Below are 21973 nucleotides of genomic sequence, written 5' to 3' on the forward strand. Positions count from 1 at the left end.
AACTGCATAGTTTTTAATCACCAACAGCATTATAATGACACCCAACCAAACAAACTTAAACCATTAAATAGTTATCACAATGTACCATGCATAAGGACAACGAGCGTGGTCTCGAAACCCTGAGGACACACAGAGGATATCTTCCTCTCCCAGGCACTAACAGCTGTAACTCATTGAATTCTCCTTCTTTCGCTGAAACTGAAGTTGTGTTTATGGCCTGATCCCCAACTTTCCTTGCACCTTGAATACATGAATGTGAAAATCGAAGGGAAGAGAGAGAGAAAGAGAGTGAAGTGGGGGGTCTGCAGTAATCCAATGTAAATGAAATCAGCGTCCACTGGCAGGGGTTAAAGAGACAGGAAGAGATAAAAAAGAAAAATGCTAGAAAAAGAGGAGTTAGAGATAAAAAGGAGGGAAAGGACAAACCACACAAGCATCTCTGCATGTATTTATCTTTCTCAATCCAGCTCGTAATGACTGCTGTGCCTCAATGATACCTGTTCCCATCCTCGCTCTCCTGCACACAGCTGGCACCTCTGGCACCCCTGTGGCACATGTTAGAAGTCAGCAGTAAGGCCACGCGATGGAGTTGCCAAATACCATCTGCCCAAATGACCGAAGTGCAAAGTGGGTCTCCCCCCTACAGCCAAAATACTGAGTTCAAACCTGTGCTACCAAACAACTTACAATATTTTTTGCTTCTGTCTTTAAGAATCTTTGTTATTACCGACTTATCTCTTTGTACGTGAAATGAGTAATAGCGCTTAGTTACGGGTTGTAGATGTGCTGTCGGGTCCAATATAATTGGCGATTTATTGCAATGACTGTTATAGTGTGAAAGAAAATTGTGCACATTGGCATTGGCACAAAGGTTATATAATATAAATGGTGAATGGCAAAAATGATTACATTTCTCATTGATGATTTGGTGGTACTGGCTAGTTATAGTCAGTGCTATTTAACTTGATCACCTTTTGTTTTGTAAATTGCAAAATGGAAGTGATTTATGAGACATTTATGAATTAGAATACATATAAAATGAATGTAATGAATAACATACTCATTCACAATACAAAATTACAATACAAATTGATGGGTTTTCATCACAGTTTCCAGAAAATAAAAAAATTATGGACACTACACCAGACATACTCATTTACAACATCTGTTTGTTTGTAACACACATACATACACATGACACATTTGTCTCCCAGCAACAAAACCATTTTCTGTTTATCATTTTTATTCTGTGAAAGGCTGTGAAAATGTTTCTTGCATCAGAATGTTTAAATTTCTTATGTTTTCTTGCATTTCACAGTCTGAAATTTCATAATCTTTTTTGTGCATCTAGAATTTAGTTTGTGCATTTGATCTGATATATCCTCGACATACAAATCCGACATCTACAAAAATGTCCTGCATACATTCACACTTTGGAGAAAGCATCCCACCGCAAGAGTTCAAGATCAAGGTCCCTTTCTGAAGGAGGATCTCTGGGGATCTAAATTCAGACAGCAATGGTTCTTTCTCTGTCACCTGCAGATCGATTTGAGCCACCACAGATGTGGTGGAGGTCAGAAGGGTCACAGATTTCCCTGCTGTAGGGCCATTTAGCTCTTTTAAAAGTAACACTCCCACTGAGACTAAACTGGCTATGCTAAGCAATGAGAACCAGACAGAGCAAAACAGCCTGCAGCATAGCAGAGACCAGACCTTAACAATAATGTCAGAAAGCATGCATCCGAAAGTTACAGAAATTATTCAGCCGAAAATAGCAAAAAACAAATTTTCAGTGTTCGGACGAAGAAGTGAAAAGGCTGAATAACTTTTACCGAACAATGAGGAGTTTGATGACGCGATCTAATAGTAACCAGTGCAGAGTGAGAGATGCGCAAATGCAATAAACATGTTGATGAAAGCATTTTAAAGTGTCCGAGAAAGAAGCAAAAACATACAGCGCTACAAGTTTCATTTATCATTTAAAATCAAGACATCCTGAACACCATGCAGTGTATGAGAACGACCCCATGGTGGCGATCCTGGGTATCTACCTGGGTATCTTTACACTGCAAAAAATTACTTTCTTACTTATTATTTTTGTCTTGTTTTCAGTACAAATATCTAAAAACTCTTAAATCAAGATGAATTTTCTTGATGAGCAAAATGACCCAAGAAAATAAGTCTAGTTTTTAGACAATATATATATAATTTAAGTGAATTTGTGCTTAAAACAAGCAAAAATATCTGCAAATGGGGTGAGAATTTTTTTCTTGAAGTAAGCTTTTAAGAAAAACATATAACTTATTTTTAGATTTTTTTCTCTTACCCCATTGGCCGATATTTTTACACAAATTGACTTAAATTTGATATAACATACTTTCCGGACTATAAGCCGTACCAGAGTATTAGCTGCATCTTCAAAAATGCGTCATTATTTAGAAAATTATTTCACAAAATTCAAGCCGAAGAACAGACATTTAATCTGGAAAGACAAGTTATTCAACTAAACAATAGCAGACAGAACCGCAGGCTCAATATATGTCTGTACATTAAAGTAATATTATCAGATATTTAAACGATAAACATAGCATACAGAACTTACCTGGAAGGTTGAATAGGCTAAATTAACCGAACAAGCCAACTAGCGGAAAGTTCGCATAATCGTCATTCCACATTACGGAATTCATTGACTAACATAAATACAGAAACGAATATGGCGGACTCTCGCGGCTGTAGACGGTAATGTTGTCTCTTGCCTCATAAATGTCAAAATTAATTCATACTGACTTACAAAGCGCACCTGACTATAAGACACAGCACCAGCCAAGTAATGAAATAAAATGCGGCTTATAGACTGAAAAATACGGTAATTTGTCTAAAAACTAGACTTATTTTCTTAGGTCATTTTGCTCATAAAAACAATGCATTTTAATTTAAGAATTTTTTGATATTTGTACTGAAAACAAGATAAAAATGCTAAGTCGTTTTTTGCAGTGTAGCTCATAAAACGATGAAGAGTGTCAGCGGTGTGTAATAAAAACTTTCTAAAACCAGTAATGTCCTACAATGACGAATATGCTTATATTAAACGAGAAATAAAACGTTTATTAACAAAAGCTTTTTGTTAGACCACTCTGTTGAGCTTTTAACACTGTCATCTTCTGTCAATCTTGCTGCCATCTCTCTCTCTCTCTCTCTCTTTGCTCGTGCTTGACCATCCATGCAGGCGCGTGTCTGGTGCTCAACATACAGTGCTATATAAGCGTTGTTGCAAGTTTCTTAAGGCATAGTAATGAATAGGTTATTTGCATTTTGCGTGGGAATAAAAGATCGGTTTAATGTCTGTTCAGCCAAGACTGTTGTAGAATGTAAGTGGTAACAGTTTTAACAAGTCTATCTATAGCTATCTGATCAGAGAAGTGACCCGGGGTCTCATTTATAAAGCGTGCATACGCACAAAATGGGGCTGGAAACGTGCGTACGCCAGTTTCAACGCAAAGGTTGTGATCTATAAAAATCAACCTTAAAGGAATAGTTTGGCCAAAAATGATATTAAACCCATGGTTTACTCACCCCGAAGCTGTCCCAGATGCATATGTCCATCATTTTTCAGACGAACACATTTTCAGTTATTTTAGAAAATGTTTTAGATCTTTAAGTTAATCAAGTGTGAAGTTATGGGGTCCACGTCCTTCAAGTCCAAAAAATGTGCATCTATCCATCACAAAATAAATCCAAACGGCTCCACGATGATAAACAAAGGCCTTCTGAGGGAAACTTTATAAACGAAAATAACTAGCTTCCAGTATTGCCGCCATCTCCGTCCTCATTCAAGATGAGCGCTTACGCAGCTTACGGAGGTTTCTCTGCTGCTGCTCTGTGCCCCGCCCTCCGAATTTGTTATACGTCACTAAGAAAAAATGCGTACACTATGCTAATACTCTCTCCTGAATACAGAGGAGTCTAAGCTGGCGGCGCTACCGTAAGGTAGTTGTTTGCGTTTATAAACAAAAATAACTAAAGTTTTAAATATGGATATTTCTACAACACCACCACACGGATTACCCTCAGAAGACTTTGTTTATCATCCTGGAGCCGTTTGGATTTCTTTGGGGAAAGATATATGCACATTTTTTGGACTTGAAGGAGCTGGACCTTGTAACTTTACTGTTTAGCAGCTGAAAGATATAAGATATTTTCTAAAATAACTGAAAATGTGTTTGTCTGAAAAATGATGGACATATGCGTCTCGGACGGCTTCAGGGTGAGTAAATCATGGTTTTAATATCATTTTTGACCGAACTATCCCTTTAAAGGGAAAATGGGCTCGCAGGGTGGGATCTGAGGATGATTCATGTATGCACACTTGCAGGTGATCTTTGATTTATAAAGGGAACATTGCTTTGTTTTATAAGTCTTAATTTTTTTTTGGTGTATGCCATTTTTGGCTTTTGTGCATATGTAGACTTTTAGTAAAAATCCTACGCACAGTTTTATAAATGAGACCCCAGGTGAGAGGCTGTATAATGACTACTGGAATGTAAAAAAATTCATTGTTAAATAATGTGAAATAAATATAGTAAAAAGGACATTCTGAAAATGTAACTTGTGCAATGGTGAAAAAAATGGCAAAATAATTTGAATTCGGTATTCGGCCTTTGGCTGAGTATTTCATTTTATTCGGCTTCGGCCAAGAATTTTCCTTTCGGAATTTCCCATCTTGTCCAGGGTTGAGTGTCTTATTATGTGATCACTGGAGGAAAGGACAGTCACGTGGGCTCTTTATTTAGAGAAGTGCACTTCTTTTTAAAGTGTGCCTCTAGAGGTTGTCTAAATATCTTCATGTATCTTATTTTTAGAGTAATAGTATGTTTTTATTGCTTTTCCTCAGGTAAAGCACATATGCCTACAGATACCAAACCTGCAAATAAGACAACGTTGCAACATTGGCATGACATCACAACAGCATAATATGACATCACCCTTCACTGACCATCCAAATAAAGGTCGACTCCCCATTCTGAAGTCCCTCCGTCTGTCCATTCTGTCCTCTCTTCAGAGCCCAGGGCGTGATGACTCCACACTATTGGGCCAGATACAGGCGCTCCACAGCAGTCATTGACTCATTCACTATGATACACCAATCTGTCTGTGGGGAACAGAGAGAGAGCAGGAATACAGATGAAGACAAAATGACTGTCAAAGCACTTGAGCAGTGGTTCACATTGTCTTATATTTACACAGCTAAGGGTAATTGATTGTATTCGAGACAAAAACACAGAGTAAGTGCAGAGACACTTTGTCTTAGTGCTGAGTGGAGCCCAATGCTGAGAAATGGTGATTGTTCTTCATTCATCAGCTCTTGAGAGATGAGGAGACAAATGGGAGTGTGAGATAAATGACAGACTTTGGTCCGCTCTATTCAGAGTGCTTCAGAGAGTGGAATTGTTTCTTTATGTTCTAGTTGTGTGTAATTAAACTACATTGGTGCTAACAATGATGCTACTATGTTCAAGAAAGACCAAATTACCATTCATTAAAGTGAAACAACATAAACAAAGAGTAAACAGTTTTCCACAATAAAACTTCAGTGTTAGGGGAGCTGTACGGTGTCTTTAGAAGAAAATCCCACTGCAGTGTACTGAAGTTAGTTCTGGTCATGTAATGGCCAACCAAGCACCCTCAAATTCAAGGACTAAATGTGGGGACATATTTCAAGAACAAGGTTACATCGTGTTACCTTTTTAAGATAAATTGTTACAGTTCCCTTTTGAGGGAACTCGCGCTGCATCACTGCGGTGACACTTTGGGGACGCCTCCAGGGCTAAGTGCGTCTGAATGCTTATATCAAATTCAACCAATGGTGAGGTTTAACGACAAAGACAGGGTGACGCGGGAGCCAGGAAGTATATCGCTATCTGAAATATTGCCAAAGATGGCATTACAGGGACACAGGAAGTATGGCAAGGAAGACGCAGCGTCTCGTTCCCTTTTCATGGAACAACAGTTAGATACGTAACCCGAGACGTTTTCATGTGTCAAACACAACTATGCAAAAAAGCATTTTGGTATGAATCAACATTCGCATACAGAAGATACAAGCTTTAAAAGCGAACAGTAGAAATTGTATGATATTATCCTACACTACACAGGGAAGAAAACTGATTTTTTTTCCCAGAAAACTTCTTGCATAAAATAGATTCAAGCACTTTCAATGATGTATCTATGTATGTATATTTTCAAAAACTTCCCAGGGCCTTGATTTTTTCCCCCCAGATTCACAAACTTTCAAGGATTTCAAGGACCAGTGGGAACTCTGAGAGAAAAATAACACAAATTTGGGGAAAGTGTTGGGGAGCAATGTAAAAAAGTCATTTAATTTTGTTAATTTTATCTAGTTGTTGTAACGGTTGTAAAATAAAGCTGAATTAGTTATTTTAACTGTACTTACAGCTACTCATCACAAGTCAAGATAAAAATTAAGTTGAAATGACTTATAAAACCAAGTTAATTGTACTGTAAACGAAACAAAAACAGTGTGGATAAAGAATACACTGTAAAAAAAATGCAGCACGAAGTTAAAACAACTTGGTTTTGCAAGTCAATTCAACCTACTATTTTAACTTTTGGTTTAAAAAAAGTTGACATAACTCATAAATTCAAGTTTTTTAAGTTAAAGTAACATAAAAATATGTGTTGATTTGACAAAAATGCTGAATTTTTTTTATAGTGTTTGCTGGGCTCCAGCACTCCAGCTTTATGGGCTCAAATAATGTCAGCACTATCCTCCCTTGAAATCATAATATTTATATATACTGTACATTTTGTTAGCGGCTTCACAAATTACCTGGAGATGGAGACATCCTAATAATTCCAATAGTCTGTTCGTCGCAGTTATATTTATAGTCTTAATAATGTTCAGTGCCCTACCCAACCATAACAATCACTAAAACATGTCCTAGAACAAATTTATTTATGATACAAACCGAAGGCTTTTAGTGTGAGTAGTAAAACCATTCAATCAAAGATACGAGTAGAAAAATTAGCAAGGGCTGATTATAAAGTTACAGATGCAGTATACAGTCAGTCTAAAGGATTTGAAGGATATACAAAACACAAATCTGTGACAGACTATGAAGGACTATGTTGTGTATTTGAATGTTCCCTACAGAGGTTTTATTTATTTATTTATTTTAAATACACGTTCACTAGAGTCAGTGGGACTTGTTGGGTCACACTGACAAATCTGCAGTGCAATTGTGTAAGCCTTGAAATTCTGAAATTAAAGTAAAATCTCTTTTGAGAACCTCTGGGATTAAAGCGGAAGAGATGAGAAACCTTCAAAATGACTTTATTTGCCTTTTTTCTATCAAGTTCCGACTTCCTGACCTTTGAATAATAAATACAGCAACGCTTCTTTGTGAGCTCATACCCAATTTTCACACGAATACAGAGTTATTAAATTGCCTTCAAACCCCTACTGTATATTCTCTTCAATGAACTGAGAAGTAATGACGTGCACATACAATTTCATTTTAAGTAGGCATTACCAGCATAGAGTACTATTTTTTGGGGTCATGGGGTTTCTTCACCCTCAAGTTATTATAAAGCTGTTTTAATTTCTTAGTCATGCTGAACACAAAGGAAGATATTTAGAGCAATGTTTGTAACCAAACTCATTGAGCCCTATTGACTTCCATAGTAGTTTCTTTTCCTACAGTACTACAGAAGTAAATGGTGCTCATGCAAGTCTTTTATACAGGTTTGTTACAACATGGGTAATGAGTAAATGATGACCGAAATGTAACTTTTAAACTATCCCTTAAACCTTAATAGAACACTTATTGCATGTTTAGAAAAAAATATCTATAGTACTTAAAGATCACCTATTTCATTTCTAAAAACAACATTATTTTGTGTATTTGGTATAATACAATGTGATTGCGTGGTTTATAAAAAACACATTATTTTCCACATACCGTACATTTTTATAGCTTCTTGAAACGCACAGATTTAAAAAGCTCTGTGTCCCCGATTGGCCAGCTAATCTGTATGTTGTGATTGGCCTGAATACCTCAGCCGGAAATGTGACGCTCCTTATCATGTTTGAAAGATTAGCTCACAATGCAATGCTCATTTTTGTTTTCACCGTCACAAACGGAAATACCTATGACGCAGGTTTTTTTTACCTGACGGCCTGACGGGAGGGGTTCTGGTGGACCAATCACAGCGCTTGCGGTCCGCGTAGATCTGACGCGCTGTTAAAAATTTTGTGAGGTGCGCGTCAGGCTACGCAGAGCTACGCACAGGCTACGGATAGTCTACGTAGCTACGGCGTAGGACCTACGCACGACTATAAATCGCTCTTTACAGGCTGTGAGTCCGAAGCGGAAGGAATTATGATAATGTCGGTCTTGTCTACATCATCAATCCCAGGAAGTAAACTGTTGCCTACAATCCGTGTGTTTGTTGTAGTCCAAGAAAAGAGATTAACGCTGGAGATGATAACTTGCGTCATTGTTTACTTTAGAGTATGTACCTTTTGCATATCGTTAACATGTACTAATAATACACACTTACACACCAAAGGAAATATAAAAACGTGAATCGGACAATAGATGCTCTTCAAATTAGGTCCTGTGAGATATTCTCAAAGGACAGTTTTTTCACTATACTGTAGCTCTCTTTTGCTGAATTTGTCACTAAAGGATTGTTATGTACACAGATAGATACACACACATTTTAAACATTCGGTTGCTTTTCTGGTTGTTAGGCAACTCAATTTTTCTCTTCTCCTTCCAGCATCCCTGTTAAATTTTCAATACTTCATTAGGTCTTCAGAGTGCAAATGAATCACATCTGAGAAAATGCCACACTTTCATCATACGCAGCTACTGAACTGAAGAACAACACCTCGCCACAATAAACATGCAATCCAGTCCACACACACACACCAGTGGATACGCACACATTCACAGCGCTTCATGACATTGCCGAACTTCTCAGGCATGACATCAAGGCGTCACTTCGTGTAAAATCTTTCCAGTCTGATAAAAGCGAAACACTCACCCTAATAAGTCCAATCTGGCAACCTGAGCGAAAGAGTGTGCCTTTCCATTCGTAACAGGCCTGCTGTCTGCACTCTTTATGACAAGCGTGCATCAGATCTCTACTGAAACATGTTGTTACCAATCTAACTTCTGCATTCCTCTGATGTACTATATACAAAACATAAGAATGCAAAGATATATTTACATTTATATCTAATGTGGCAGATGCTCTATCCACAGTAACCTCTGAATGAGGATTGCTATGTAAGAGATTCACTCTCAGGGGGCAGTAAAAATGCTTAGAGATGTAGGAGGTGGGACAGCGATGTCAGTGTATATCAATTATTTGTAATAAAACACTCAATTATTATGCATATTATTATTAGTAGTAATGTATTTCAGATAAACCCACCTTTAAAGGTGCAGTGCATACATTTTTGCGGCATCTAGTGGTGAGGTTGCGCATTGCAACCAACGGCTCAGTCCACTGCTCCCCCCTCACTTTTGAAACGCATAGAGGAGCTACGTTGGCCACCACCGGCAAACATGTCATCGTCGGAGACAACTTAGTAAAAAAGATTGTCCGTTAAGGGCTTCTGTAGAAACATGGCGGCACAAAATGGTGACTTCTACATAAGGGGACCCTCGGTGTATGTAGATAAAACATCTCAGTCTAAGGTAATAAAAACATAACGGTGCATTATGAAAGGTCTTTATAGACCCCTGATCATATAGTTTTGTATAATATTTTGCATTTATGTCAGAGATCCTTCTAAAAATTAAAAACAAAACAAGCCATGTCTGGTTGCTTTACATGTCAGTCTATGTAGACAGTTTTTAACAGTACGAAGTCTGGCTATGCAAGGCTCCGCACACAAATTCTCATTCACTTGATCCATTATCTCAACAGTCCAGGTCATAGCGTATCACGTCATGTCATCTGGATCCTTTAATCCCTTATCTGCTGCTAATAATGTTGTACTATAATAATGTACATGCAAATGCGTTGCCAAATCCTTTATCTGTGATGTCAGCAATTTCCATCTGCCTATTTATTACTTCTGCTACTCGTAAAGACAAATCCTCAAAGATTTAAGCATTTGATTGGCATCACAAGCAGTCTTGTTGGTTGCAAGAAAGATATGGTTCACATGCTAATAAAACTACAGCAGAGGGACGCCGAAGAGACAGAAATAAAGCGAGACAGAGAGATAAAAGCAAAAAGAAAAAATGAAAAATCCTTTAAGCAAGAGGACGAAGAGAAAGTTTGTGAGGATGTTACATCATCCTCATAAATGGTCAAAAAATGCTGCCACTATGTCAGTGCACTTTTCAAAAAGTACATATTTGCAACCTAAAGAGTTCATATTATGGCGCTTTTCCATTGCATAGTACCCCACGATTTGGTTTGGGTCAGGTCGGGTCAGCATACCTCACTTGGTTGGCTTTTCCACGGAGTTTAGTAACATTTCACAGTGGGAGGGATTATAGGCGTGTCGTTATATTTGCGCTGCCTGCTGCTGTATCATACAAGTGAGAGCGTTGTTGGAATGCTAAACATTCCCATACATTCATTTATTTCTCATTCTGTCACAAAATCAAAAATGACCACCACAAAGATGTTTGCACATTGTGTTCATCACTACCTCATCACAGTTTGACAGTTTCTGTACAAACACTGGTGGCGTTGTCAGTCGACATGCTCCGTTGAGCCTCATTTAAGTTGCATATACACATATAATGCGCACGTGCGTTGCGAATGTGCCCACAAACTGCAAGTCTGAAAAAAACTTGTATGGTGTTCCTGGTTCTCAACCTGTGGATGTTTTTCATTGCTAAATTGAGTTTGGGAACTTATAGCAGAGCACAGATGACAACAGGTTTGCTCGAGACAGTGCAAGCTAGCACTAAAGGTAAAGCTAATCTTTACATTATAACAATGACGCTGGTAGTGACCAATCAGTGATCTACAGTGTTTTTGCTTCACGTTTTGGTTTCAGCTCGGGTCGCTAGGAACCCCAACCGTGGTGGTACTAAAAAAAGGATTGGGTACTACGTACTGCACCCAATGGAAAAGCTCCAAGTAAGCTGACCGGACCCAAACCAAACCGTGGGGTACTATGCAATGGAAAAGCGCCAATAGTAGCTCAGAAGTATGTACTGGTACCAGAAAGGGCATATTAGTACCCAAAAGGTACATACTGGTACCAAATGTATAGATTTCTGTACCTAAATGGTAAATATTAGGACCTTTTAATCGGTACTGTTCCAGTGACAGCTTGCTCATACTGCTTCTCCATTCTCTAGGTCATTTTATTATTGGTAATCATCATCTTAGTATGTTCATCTCAGTTTGGCCTGCTGTATATTTGGCACTGAACTAAATATCAAGCTGCATAAGGTTTGTTAACAACTGTCTAATTTGGAAGTATCTTGCACACTGCCAGAAAGCCGCCCAGGTACGTAAACTAAACCGAATCATTCAGTGCCAAAATCAAATATTGATACCACACCTGAGGATTGTGTGCTAACAAGACGGAAATCTACAGTCTATGTATTGATAATGCTTTCTTTGATTGATTATGATGAAGTATTTACTCTTGATTTTGGATTATAGTTGGTATAAAAGATAAAACACAGAGCTCTCGATTCCATTAGATTAGAAAGCTCTACTGTATCTTTTGCTCTCTCTTTTTCTTTCTCTGTTCGCTTTGGCGAGACACATCCTTTGTACATTTTCCCTATCATGATACACCTATTCAGTAAGCCTTTCATTTTGCATTAAATTACATGGGAAGAAAATACGACAGAAAAGAAAGAGAGAGAGGAATGAGGAACAAAATCCAAAGTGCTTCTCTGCTGAGATGCGTCTACTATTTTAATGTTATTTAAAGTGCCCATATTATGGAAAACTCACTTTTTCTGGGTTTTGGGGTGTTCATTTGTGTCTCTGATGCTCCATCCATGCTGTTTTGAGTGAGATACACGTTTCTGAATGTCCTCTGCCTTGAGTCTCAGATTGCACGAGTTTAAACTCAGCGCCGTTGTGACGTAACTAGCCGTTTCGTCACATTCCGTTTGAATTTTCCCACCCACCACCCCACTTGCAGGTCTCCACCCACCAGGGAGCTAGAGAGCACAGAGCAGTCACTTCGCTGATACCCTCTATGCTGCTATCATGTCTCACGGAAATAACAGCGCTATTTGGATATTATGGATTATACTCCCGCCTGCTTTTAATAACAAAGTTTTAACGCGTGTTTATTGGAACCTAAAAAGTACAGTGTGTTACGACACAAATAGTCCTCAGATTGTAGGCGATAAGACGTTCTTGCGAAATCTGATCTAACGATTCGCGATCGTTATGTCAAACACAAAAGGTAATCACGTTATATTTTGCATGTTGTCATCTTCTGTCACAAAATACTACATTTACGATGCTAGAGCATCTGTATCTCAAAACAGAGACCATACATTGATGCTAATCCCATAAATTATACCTTTTAAATGTATAGTTATGTGAATAATATTGTTTGTAATGTAGACCGTAGCCTATATTGATACTTTTTTGCAGGCTAGATAGTTTGCAGCGTGGTTTCGAAAGTTAAAAAAAAATGTAACGGCTTTATTTTACAATTCTATATGAATTAAGTAATAGTGCTTTGCCAAACTAAGTGTTTTGCCAAACTAACCGAGACGGGGCCTTACCGACCCGGCTTTTCTGACGAGGCCAACGTACCTCCGAGACTCTTGTAACTTTACGGTCCGGACCTCCCGCTAGCTTCTAGCAATTAACACGCGGACCACAAGCAGTATACATCCCCCGCCGGGTCTAAATTTTTGTCATTTGCGAAAATAATGCGTTTGAAAATGTTTTATAACGGGAATGTGTTAGCATTGTCTAGGGAATACGAGTGTATTTTTGAAACTGCTACGTCACAATTTACTCTGGAATCATTGTGTGTCATGAGTTTCTTCTCCTGGAGTGTACTTATTAGTGATACTTTTTTGCTTTATTTGTCTGTTGGCAACATAAATCGTTAATAATAATATATAAAAATAACACAGTATGGTCTGTACTGCTCACAATACCACTGAGCATGCGCACGGGCACATGACATTATTAGTGGGGCGTGATCAAAGGAGCAGCAGCTCATAAATATGTAACGACTAGCTCAAAACGGCACAATCTGAAATGCACTGAAACTAGGCTACTAGAGATGGGTAACAATCTTTTCCTACAAGCTATTTCAAGCAAACAACTTTTGAAACATGTTTTATGGAACTCATACACCTATTTAACTTGTGAAAAAGCATAATATGGGCACTTTAAGAAATTATGTACTGTTCTTCTCTGAGTTTACTGCTCGATACCAATCAACCACAGATATCAGACTACTGCCAGCAGAGAGATCAGACACTGCCAAGTCAAACTTTACCAACAGAGAGACCAGTAATCGAATACAACAGATCGGTATGTGCACTAAAAATTCAATAAGTGCCACAAAATTCAGTATTGCAAATGTTGCACTGAGGGCCACGGAAACCTCTATAAAACAACATCTATCATTTAACTAAGTTGTTTCAGGGACATCAAATCTTATTTATCTGGCACATAAATGAAATCTACTACAAACAAGTAATATTAAAGGTGTAGCAATTTTAAGACAAACAGTGAAAACACTCATATCACAACATATTCAGACATTGTCAGCTTTTTCTTAAGCGAGTCTATTTATCTCTGGAATAAAGATAAACAAACACATCATTAAATATGAGTTATCAAATATAAACAGACCTCATTTGATTTGTAAATTACTCAAGCATTGGCCTACATAGTCAAAAAACATTCAAATCTAGTCAGGCTCAAAGCCAAGTTTTTCAGTAAATTAGTAAGCTTCTGTCCTGCTTTGTTTTTGGGGGAAGGGCCCATATATGCCCATTTTTACAAGATCACCTAAAGGATCCACCTGTTCAATTTCTCATTAAGGCAGTTATATAATCAACCAATCACATGGCAGTTGCTTCAATGCATTTAGGGGTGTGGTCCTGGTCAAGACAATCTTCTGAACTCCAAACTGAATGTCAGAATGGGAAAGAAAGGTGATTTAAGCAATTTTGAGCGTGGCGTGGTTGTTGGTGCTAGACGGGCCGGTCTGAGTATTTCACAATCTGCTCAGTTACTGGGATTTTCACGCAAAACCATTTCAAGGGTTTACAAAGAATGGTGTGAAAAGGGAAAAACATCCAGTATGCGGCAGTCCTGTGGGCGAAAATGTCTTGTTGATGCTAGAGGTCAGAGGAGAATGAGCCGACTGATTCAAGCTGATAGAAGAGCAACTTTGACTAAAATAACCACTCGTTACAACCAATGGTATGCAGCAAAGCATTTGTGAAGTCACAACACGCACAACCTTGAGGCAGATGGGCTACAAAAGCATAAGACCCCACCGGGTACCACTCATCTCCACTACAAATAGGGAAAAGAGGCTACAATTTGCACGAGCTCACCAAAAGTGGACAGTTGAAGACTTGAAAAAAGTTGCCTGGTCTGATGAGTCTCGATTTCTGTTGAGACATTCAGACGGTAGAGTCAGAATTTGGCGTAAACAATGAGAACATGGATTCATCGTGTCTTGTTACCACTGTGCAGGTTGGTGGTGGTGTAATGGTGTGGGGGATGTTTTCTTGTCACACTTTAGGCCCCTTAGTGCCAATTGGGCATTGTTTAAATGCCACATCCTACCTGAGCATTGTTTCTGACCATGTCCATCCCTTTATGACCACCATGTACTCATCCTCTAATGGCTACTTCCAGCAGGATAATGCACCATGTCACAAAGCTCGAATCATTTCAAATTGGTTTCTTGAACATGACAATGAGTTCACTGTACTAAAATGGCCCCCACAGTCACCAGATCTCAACCCAAAACAGCATCTTTGGGATGTGGTGGAACTTTAATGAATTATAAAGAAATAACGAAGAATGAAAGATGCTGTGTGCACAGTGTCAAGCAGTTTATTTGCACATCTATGTTTTATTTAATTTTGCGATTTTAAGTAACATCGCAAACATGCTCAAAGAAAAACTGTACAATTCCTGAATATGTGACAGTACATTTACATTCTGCATTATGCATTTGGTGAATGCTTTTATGCAAAGCAGCTTATAGTGCATATAATCTATGCATTACATTTATAAGTATGTGTGCCTCTCTGTGATCCTTTGCAATGCTCTACCAATTGCACTACATAGAAACAATGTCGTGGATGATGTAACAGACGACCACAGTCTGATTTACTAGGACTGTACAGCATTGCACCACCAGTGTACCTGGTTCTTTAAAATGTCATCTGTATTTTTGGCTAATTTGCTGTTTAAATAATAATATGCCTGGACATACACATGATTATATTTTAATGTGTTCTTTCATCATTTGATGAATAACCATTTGAAATAATAAATTTAAAATGAACCCTAATTTACCAGCAGTCTGCCCAACAGGGCAGCGATAATGTTAGCGGTTGTTCAAAAATAAGGTTATTAAGACATCAAACAAAATATACCTCATTGTATTGACCTCCTGGAACGATCCTGCCCGCTTGCAGAACATTTGCCAAAATCAGAGTTTCTAATCTTCAAAAGAAAAGCTGGAGACTTGAAAACTAGACACCTTTAACTGGTAAACATGCCCTGAAGCCTTCTTTATATTATCAGTATCGTAAATACAAACCAGTACCCTGGGAAACTTTGATGTAGGTATAAACATGCTAAAGTGGCAAATCATCAAAGCAATTTGTGTTATTTAAAGTTATACCATAAAAACGCTTGATGAAAGTTCTTGACATTTTCTGCTAAAGCTCTCCAAGAAAAGCATGCAAATCTATCAGTAACACAAGAATGAAAGCGCACCCAACGGGATCTTAGCATACGGCAGAACTACTTTGAAACTTCTAATAAAACTCCTGCTGATAAAAAAAAAACTAGAGCTAGTTCCAATCGTACAAATACAGAACAAGATTTTTAAACCCTGTGTACATCTGTAAACAAGTCTTTAAAAGATTTGATGTTAGCAGCAATAAAGCACCAAGACATTTCTAAAATCAATCCAGCGCTGAGATGCTATCTGCAGATCCAACAGCAGAATGTGCATGCACGAGTTTAGAAATAATAAATCTTTATAAATAAAAAGAACATGCAGTGTTGGATGACTCAAAACGTCTGTTGCCAATATAAATCTCACATAAAGGACACACCAGTGGAAATATATTTTTGCACTCTCCGAAATAAAGGTGCAAGAAAGTATAATAGTTGTCACTGAGGCAGTAAGTTAAAAAAAATACACATTTGTACCTAAAAGGTGCATATTGATGTTAAAACTACACATTGAACATGTTTACTTTCACTTTCATGATGCAATTATACTGGTATTCGGTCAATATTGCAATTATACTTTACCTTATGTAAACACAATACTTCAATAACTCCACCCTAAATCAACATTATGCTCCAACACTATATTTCATCACATATATGTACTTGATTGTGCTGCCATCAAATGTACTCACTCCATATAAAAATTAAAGCTTTTAACTGCTACAGTAACCCGTCATATTACCGGAAGAAAAATGCACGGCTACATAATTCTGAATGTTCTAAATGGGGGCGGGTCTTAAGGCGAGATGATTAACAGTAGATGATATCGTTCTTTGATTGACAGCTGCAGAGGATGAGCTAATGTCAGCTTGCTTTGCCAGCAACAACTAAGCCAAATGATGTTTTAGATATTTTTACCATTTTACATTACCTGAGTCTGCGGAAAACCTGGGCTGAAAACAGGACTCGATGTGCTGGCTGCATATTCTATTTTTTCAGTAATCTATTAGTGGTTTGTCAACTGAGGATCGCATTGATGTAAACAATAAAAAACTCCGGTGGCCTGAATTTGTTATCCTTACATCCACATACTGCACAGGCTCTAGTCATCTTTTATTGAGGGTTTTGGTGATTTCCCCTTAAGAGACGGTAAAAGCAGAGTTACTGTTTGGTTGGGTTCGTCTACTGGCTAACTTCAAGTTGACATGAGTTGATTTGAGAGCAGGATGAGCGGTAAAAGAAGCTATTAGGCTTGTTCAACTTCATGCGGGGCCGCAAGAATTGACGACCAAATGACGTCAAAAACTGCGAGAGCGATTCACGAAAACATACGGAGGAGTTTGCTTTTAAATCGCAGAACCTTGACGTCATCCGGCTTCCGGTTCTTGTGGCGCCGCATGAAGTAGAACAAACCTGAAGGCTGCATCGGTAGCCTCTTATGGAACGGCTGAAATTCCACAAGGGAGCGTATTTGTTCCTCAGACGTTGCACAATAAACGTGACATCCAAATATATTCATTATAAATCGTGAATGAAAAGTGAGATTCGAACGAATGTCCGTTAGTGAACTAATTGTATACACTATTTATATCGTAATTCGGTCAGAAACGTCAAGATTGTGAGATGAACAGATCGTTTTTTGGATTAAAAGGCTTGGATATTCCATTTCCTTGGACTTTTGGGGATTTATGAACAATTTCTTTTGGACAATTTCACCGAAGCGGATAAAGGGAAGATTTTGAAGGTAAGTAAATATCCTAAATCGGTAACTAACAACTAGATTACAGTTTTATGACTGCTAAAAATCATTTTATGCTTGTGCGCTTAATGGAAACCCGAAAGTCTAAGCTTTCCAACGATGTGCCGCATGACGGTATATTTTGAAGATTTAATGCTTCAAAGTTACAATGACGTAATGCAGCCTCACGTGCAAGAGAGGGGGTGTACCGTGTACGGCACAGTGTTCCTTATCAGGTTAATATAATTTAAAAGTATAAGTTACAAAAAAATTCACCCCTCTCACAGTTTTCATGAAGGGCAAAATTAGCTATACAGACCAAAAACTTTTTTGTACCAGGCTGTAAACATATTATTTTCTGCTCTAAAGATGGCCATTTTAATATGAGGGTCTATGGGGATTGACTCCCGTTTGGAGCCTCTAATGGCCAGTCATTGAGTTGCAGTTTAAATCACTTCCGTATTGGCTTCATCAGAGAGATCGGAAGGTTGCCCCTCAGTCTTAATGCTACAGCATAGCACTTAAAGTGTTTTTAAGAGCATGTGAAGCCTGTCTGAGGCAGGAAGACTTTTGACTTTGAAACATCTCTTAATGTTAGGGAGGGGTATTGTAAGGAGTTTATTAGGATTCTGGTTACATTTCTGATTCCACCTAACAATTTCTGTTGCCTAACAAGTCCAGCACATACGAGAGCTCAAACAAACAACTGCATTTATATTCTGTGCTGCTAGGGCACACTTCGGGCCCTATTCATGAGCACCTGGGAGAGTGCTGTGAGTGTTTTGATAAGAATTACTTAAAAATGGTTATCATCTCACAATATCCACAGGTACAAAGACATCCAGCTTGATCTAATGAAAATTCGTACATATTTTAAGAGTTGGCTAATTCCTATGAATTAGTATGACGTTAATCGTGCAAAAACATACGATTATCATAAAAATAAATACAATAACGAAACCCCACCCCTAACCCCAACGTCACAGGGGTCAAGGCAAATTGTAAAAAAATGTACGAATATGATTGTACGAATTAATATGAATAAGCCACATTGTAAAATACGTACGAATTGCAATGAGATGCCGTTGAGCCATCATATAGGTGGTTTCATCGGACGCACATGCGTTGTCACGGTTACTTGTCTGGGCAGAACTTAACTTCTGATCTCTGTTTGTTTAATGGTCTAGATAGTGGCTATAAATAACACTTACCAATGACTTAGGGCAAGGTTTTAGTTGGTAAATTTCAGTTGCCTCAAAATAGCAACATGCCAGTGCCTAAACACACCATTTTCAGACCAGCATGCCCATAGGTGCACAAATAGGCACAAATCCATTTCCTATTTAAACAACATGGCGCCGGATGTGAAAGTGATAACTGCTTTGGGCTGAAACAAAACAAAACAAAACACTTGTGCCACGCCTTGCGCCGCATTGCCTCAGGTGTATAATAAGGCTCTTTATCTTTAAAATACCATTTAGAAAACTATGTTTTGAATGCCTTTAATCTTTAACTACACGTTCAATGAACAACCACTCAGTAATTAAACCAATTTATTTCTCAAAACAGTTCACTTGTAGTTCGACATGACAAATGTAATGGCTTGTGGTTGAGTAAGGCAGAAAGCTCTTTTACTAATTCAAACCAATAACATGAGTTCAAGATTTATTTATTTAAAAAAACTAATTTGTATGTAAATTCGACTACACACACTGGTCACACTGTATTTGTGTTGCGAGGACGGTGCAACAAAGATTTAAAATGGTTAACAAAACTGAATATCATGACTTCATCCCCTTCCATTATTTTGAAAATCAGTTTGATTGCTTTCCGAAATGATGTCATGATCCCAATATCATTTTTACAAGCTATCAGCTATAAGAACAACTCAGCAGCAAAAGGCAGAGAGTTGGAACTGATTCCTTTATAATTTTGTTCCCCCCCCCCAAAAAAAGGCACCTCCACCACTTTAAAGCCTTTATGCTCACAGCACATTTTATCAGTGTCATAAATATGATGGCCAAGGCCTGAGGACCAAAGATGTGCATCACATGCCGAAGCACCCCGGACAGAGAATTTCACAGAGTGACCTGCACTATAAAAGCAGCCCTCTCCAATCATACACTGACTTCCTCTCTGGGGCTCGGAAAGGGGGAGTTAAGCAGATTGATGGACAGATAAATGGGAAATGGGAAACGAAAAAGCGGGCATGAAGAAGTGGTCTTTTGCTCAGTAGGCAAGGAGCAAAGCAAAATGTGGCAGATTATATTGAAGTTGGTGTGTAGGGCACAGACCATCATTTTAAAACTGATGCATTGATTTTGGGGGTTCAGCCAAATATGACAGTTCTGTCATTTATTCACCTTTGTGTTATTCCAAAGCTGTAAGATATTTTTCCCAGTGAAGCACAAATGCAGATGTTAGGAACTGACAGACCCTATTATGTTAACATGCTGCAATTTTAGGAATTAAGAACAACACGAGTCTAAGTAAATCATTTTTGGATAAACTAAACCTTTTTAATACACACTACGTTTTCACTGGAATGAAAGTGGTCCACTCAGTAATAATCTTTCTTAATTATGCATGGGGAGTTTAACTGATGCAACCACTTCTTTCCATTTTAAACAACTGTTATTTGGTCCTGACTACTGTGCCAGGGGCCTAATGTCTGTAATCATGTGCCCCTCCTTTCATTGCAACGGTGGTTATCAATGACCTCCAAAAACATGAAATCAAAAGACCGAGACTTTGGAAGCTTTCCTTTGGAGGTTTGAACAGAAGTTCAATCAATCTTTTATCACTGGCCAAACACGGTTCAGCTTTCATTTCAACGAGTTTGACCATCATTTGTAGGGCAGAACTGCTCTTCTGAGATAAACCCTTTGAGAAAATACAGCTAGAACTAGCTTCTGACATTTTGCTACATCACAGCAGAAAGGTCCCTGGTTTGGGCCTCGGCTGGATCAGGAGGTCTTTCTCCCTGTGTTTCCTCCCAAAACCAAATTATCCATGCCAGGTTTCTCCGACCCTGCTCCTGGTGAGCTACTGTCCTGCAGATTTCAGTTTCAACCCAAATCCAACACACCTGTCTGTAATTATCAAGCAATCAGCTTAAGCTGTGTTTGATTGGGGTTGGAGCTAAAATATGCAGGACTGTGGCTCACAAGGGGCAGGGTTGGAGACCCCTGATCTATTCCCTACTTGTAAATTAACTTGTGTATAGATTACCTTCTGTGTAGATTAACCAGTTTTCCCCATGCATAGAGGTATTGATGGAATGGTGTTAAAAATATATAAGATTTTAAATTGTGTAGGGGAGAAAATAACAGGTGGTAAAAAGTAACAAAGCGATTTTCTCTAAGCCCTGATTACATTTGCATTCCAAACTTTGATAGTATCTTCAGCAGGCAAACCTTGACAGACCTGACAAATATTAAAGCAATAAGCCCCAAGAAGCAGTGGGTTACCAGTGCATTTTATAACAGATTAGGGGCGTTGTTAGGCACGACGCGAAGCTGTTATAAAATGCACTGTAACCCCACTGCTTCGCGGGGTTTATTGCGTTTATAAAATGGTTACTTCATATGCATAGCAGGGTTTCACAAAATTAAATACAAATAAGTTGTAATTATATTAGTACAAATATTACTCTTCCGCCAAAGAAAGTAGTTCCTCAGAATCAAGTGTGACTGAAACAGAGCGCCGTTCACAACCAACACAGACGCAGCAAAGACACAATGAAAATATGATTTTTAAGACTGTGGTGTTTATTTTATAAATCAACATTCATCTAAAATATACATGTACATTTATATCGTTCAACTGTTGAAGTGATGATCAAATATGCTTGGAAGCAAGCTTAACTCTTTCCACGTCAGCGGTTTTTTTTTAAGTTGCCACCCAGTTTTAGTTTAATGCCTTACAGAAAAATTATCTTCTTTAAATAAACATAAAATATCAAATGAAAGAACAGACCATCCACTTTCCAAAAAAAAAAAAGTTTCATCCTACCTTCATTTGTTCTCTTATCAGTTATCACCTCTCAAATTTTCAGCTCAAAGCAGAGATAATTCCATTTTTGTGAAGAACTTTTGTAAGAGATCAGATTCAGAGCCATCAAAACTTACACGTCACGCTAAATCCACCACAACGCTGTTGTGTCGAGTGAATGCGTCAGTGTTTAAGTTGGATAAGATTGCCATTGAGTGGATAACAGCGGAAATATCCATTTAAGACAAAAACAACTCGGAGAACGTTTTCTCTTTATTGACGAAATGACTCAACAATAGTTATTGACATTTATCT

The 21973-nt window shown here is 38.2% G+C and overlaps 1 protein-coding gene across 1 annotated transcript in view; it reads right to left on the bottom strand.

Moving 5' to 3' along the window:
• LOC129419071 (leucine-rich repeat and fibronectin type III domain-containing protein 1-like protein) overlaps positions 1-21973 on the bottom strand; it is a 192872-nt gene that overhangs the window by 82984 nt on the left and 87915 nt on the right. The window contains exon 2 of the mRNA XM_055174061.2: positions 4994-5149. Within this exon, the coding sequence (XP_055030036.1) occupies positions 4994-5043 (50 nt within the window). The 5' untranslated portion in view covers positions 5044-5149. The remainder of the gene's footprint in view (positions 1-4993; positions 5150-21973) is intronic.

The sequence above is a fragment of the Misgurnus anguillicaudatus genome, chromosome 15, assembly GCF_027580225.2.
Source record: "Misgurnus anguillicaudatus chromosome 15, ASM2758022v2, whole genome shotgun sequence".
In the NCBI taxonomy this organism is placed as follows: Eukaryota; Metazoa; Chordata; class Actinopteri; order Cypriniformes; family Cobitidae; genus Misgurnus; species Misgurnus anguillicaudatus.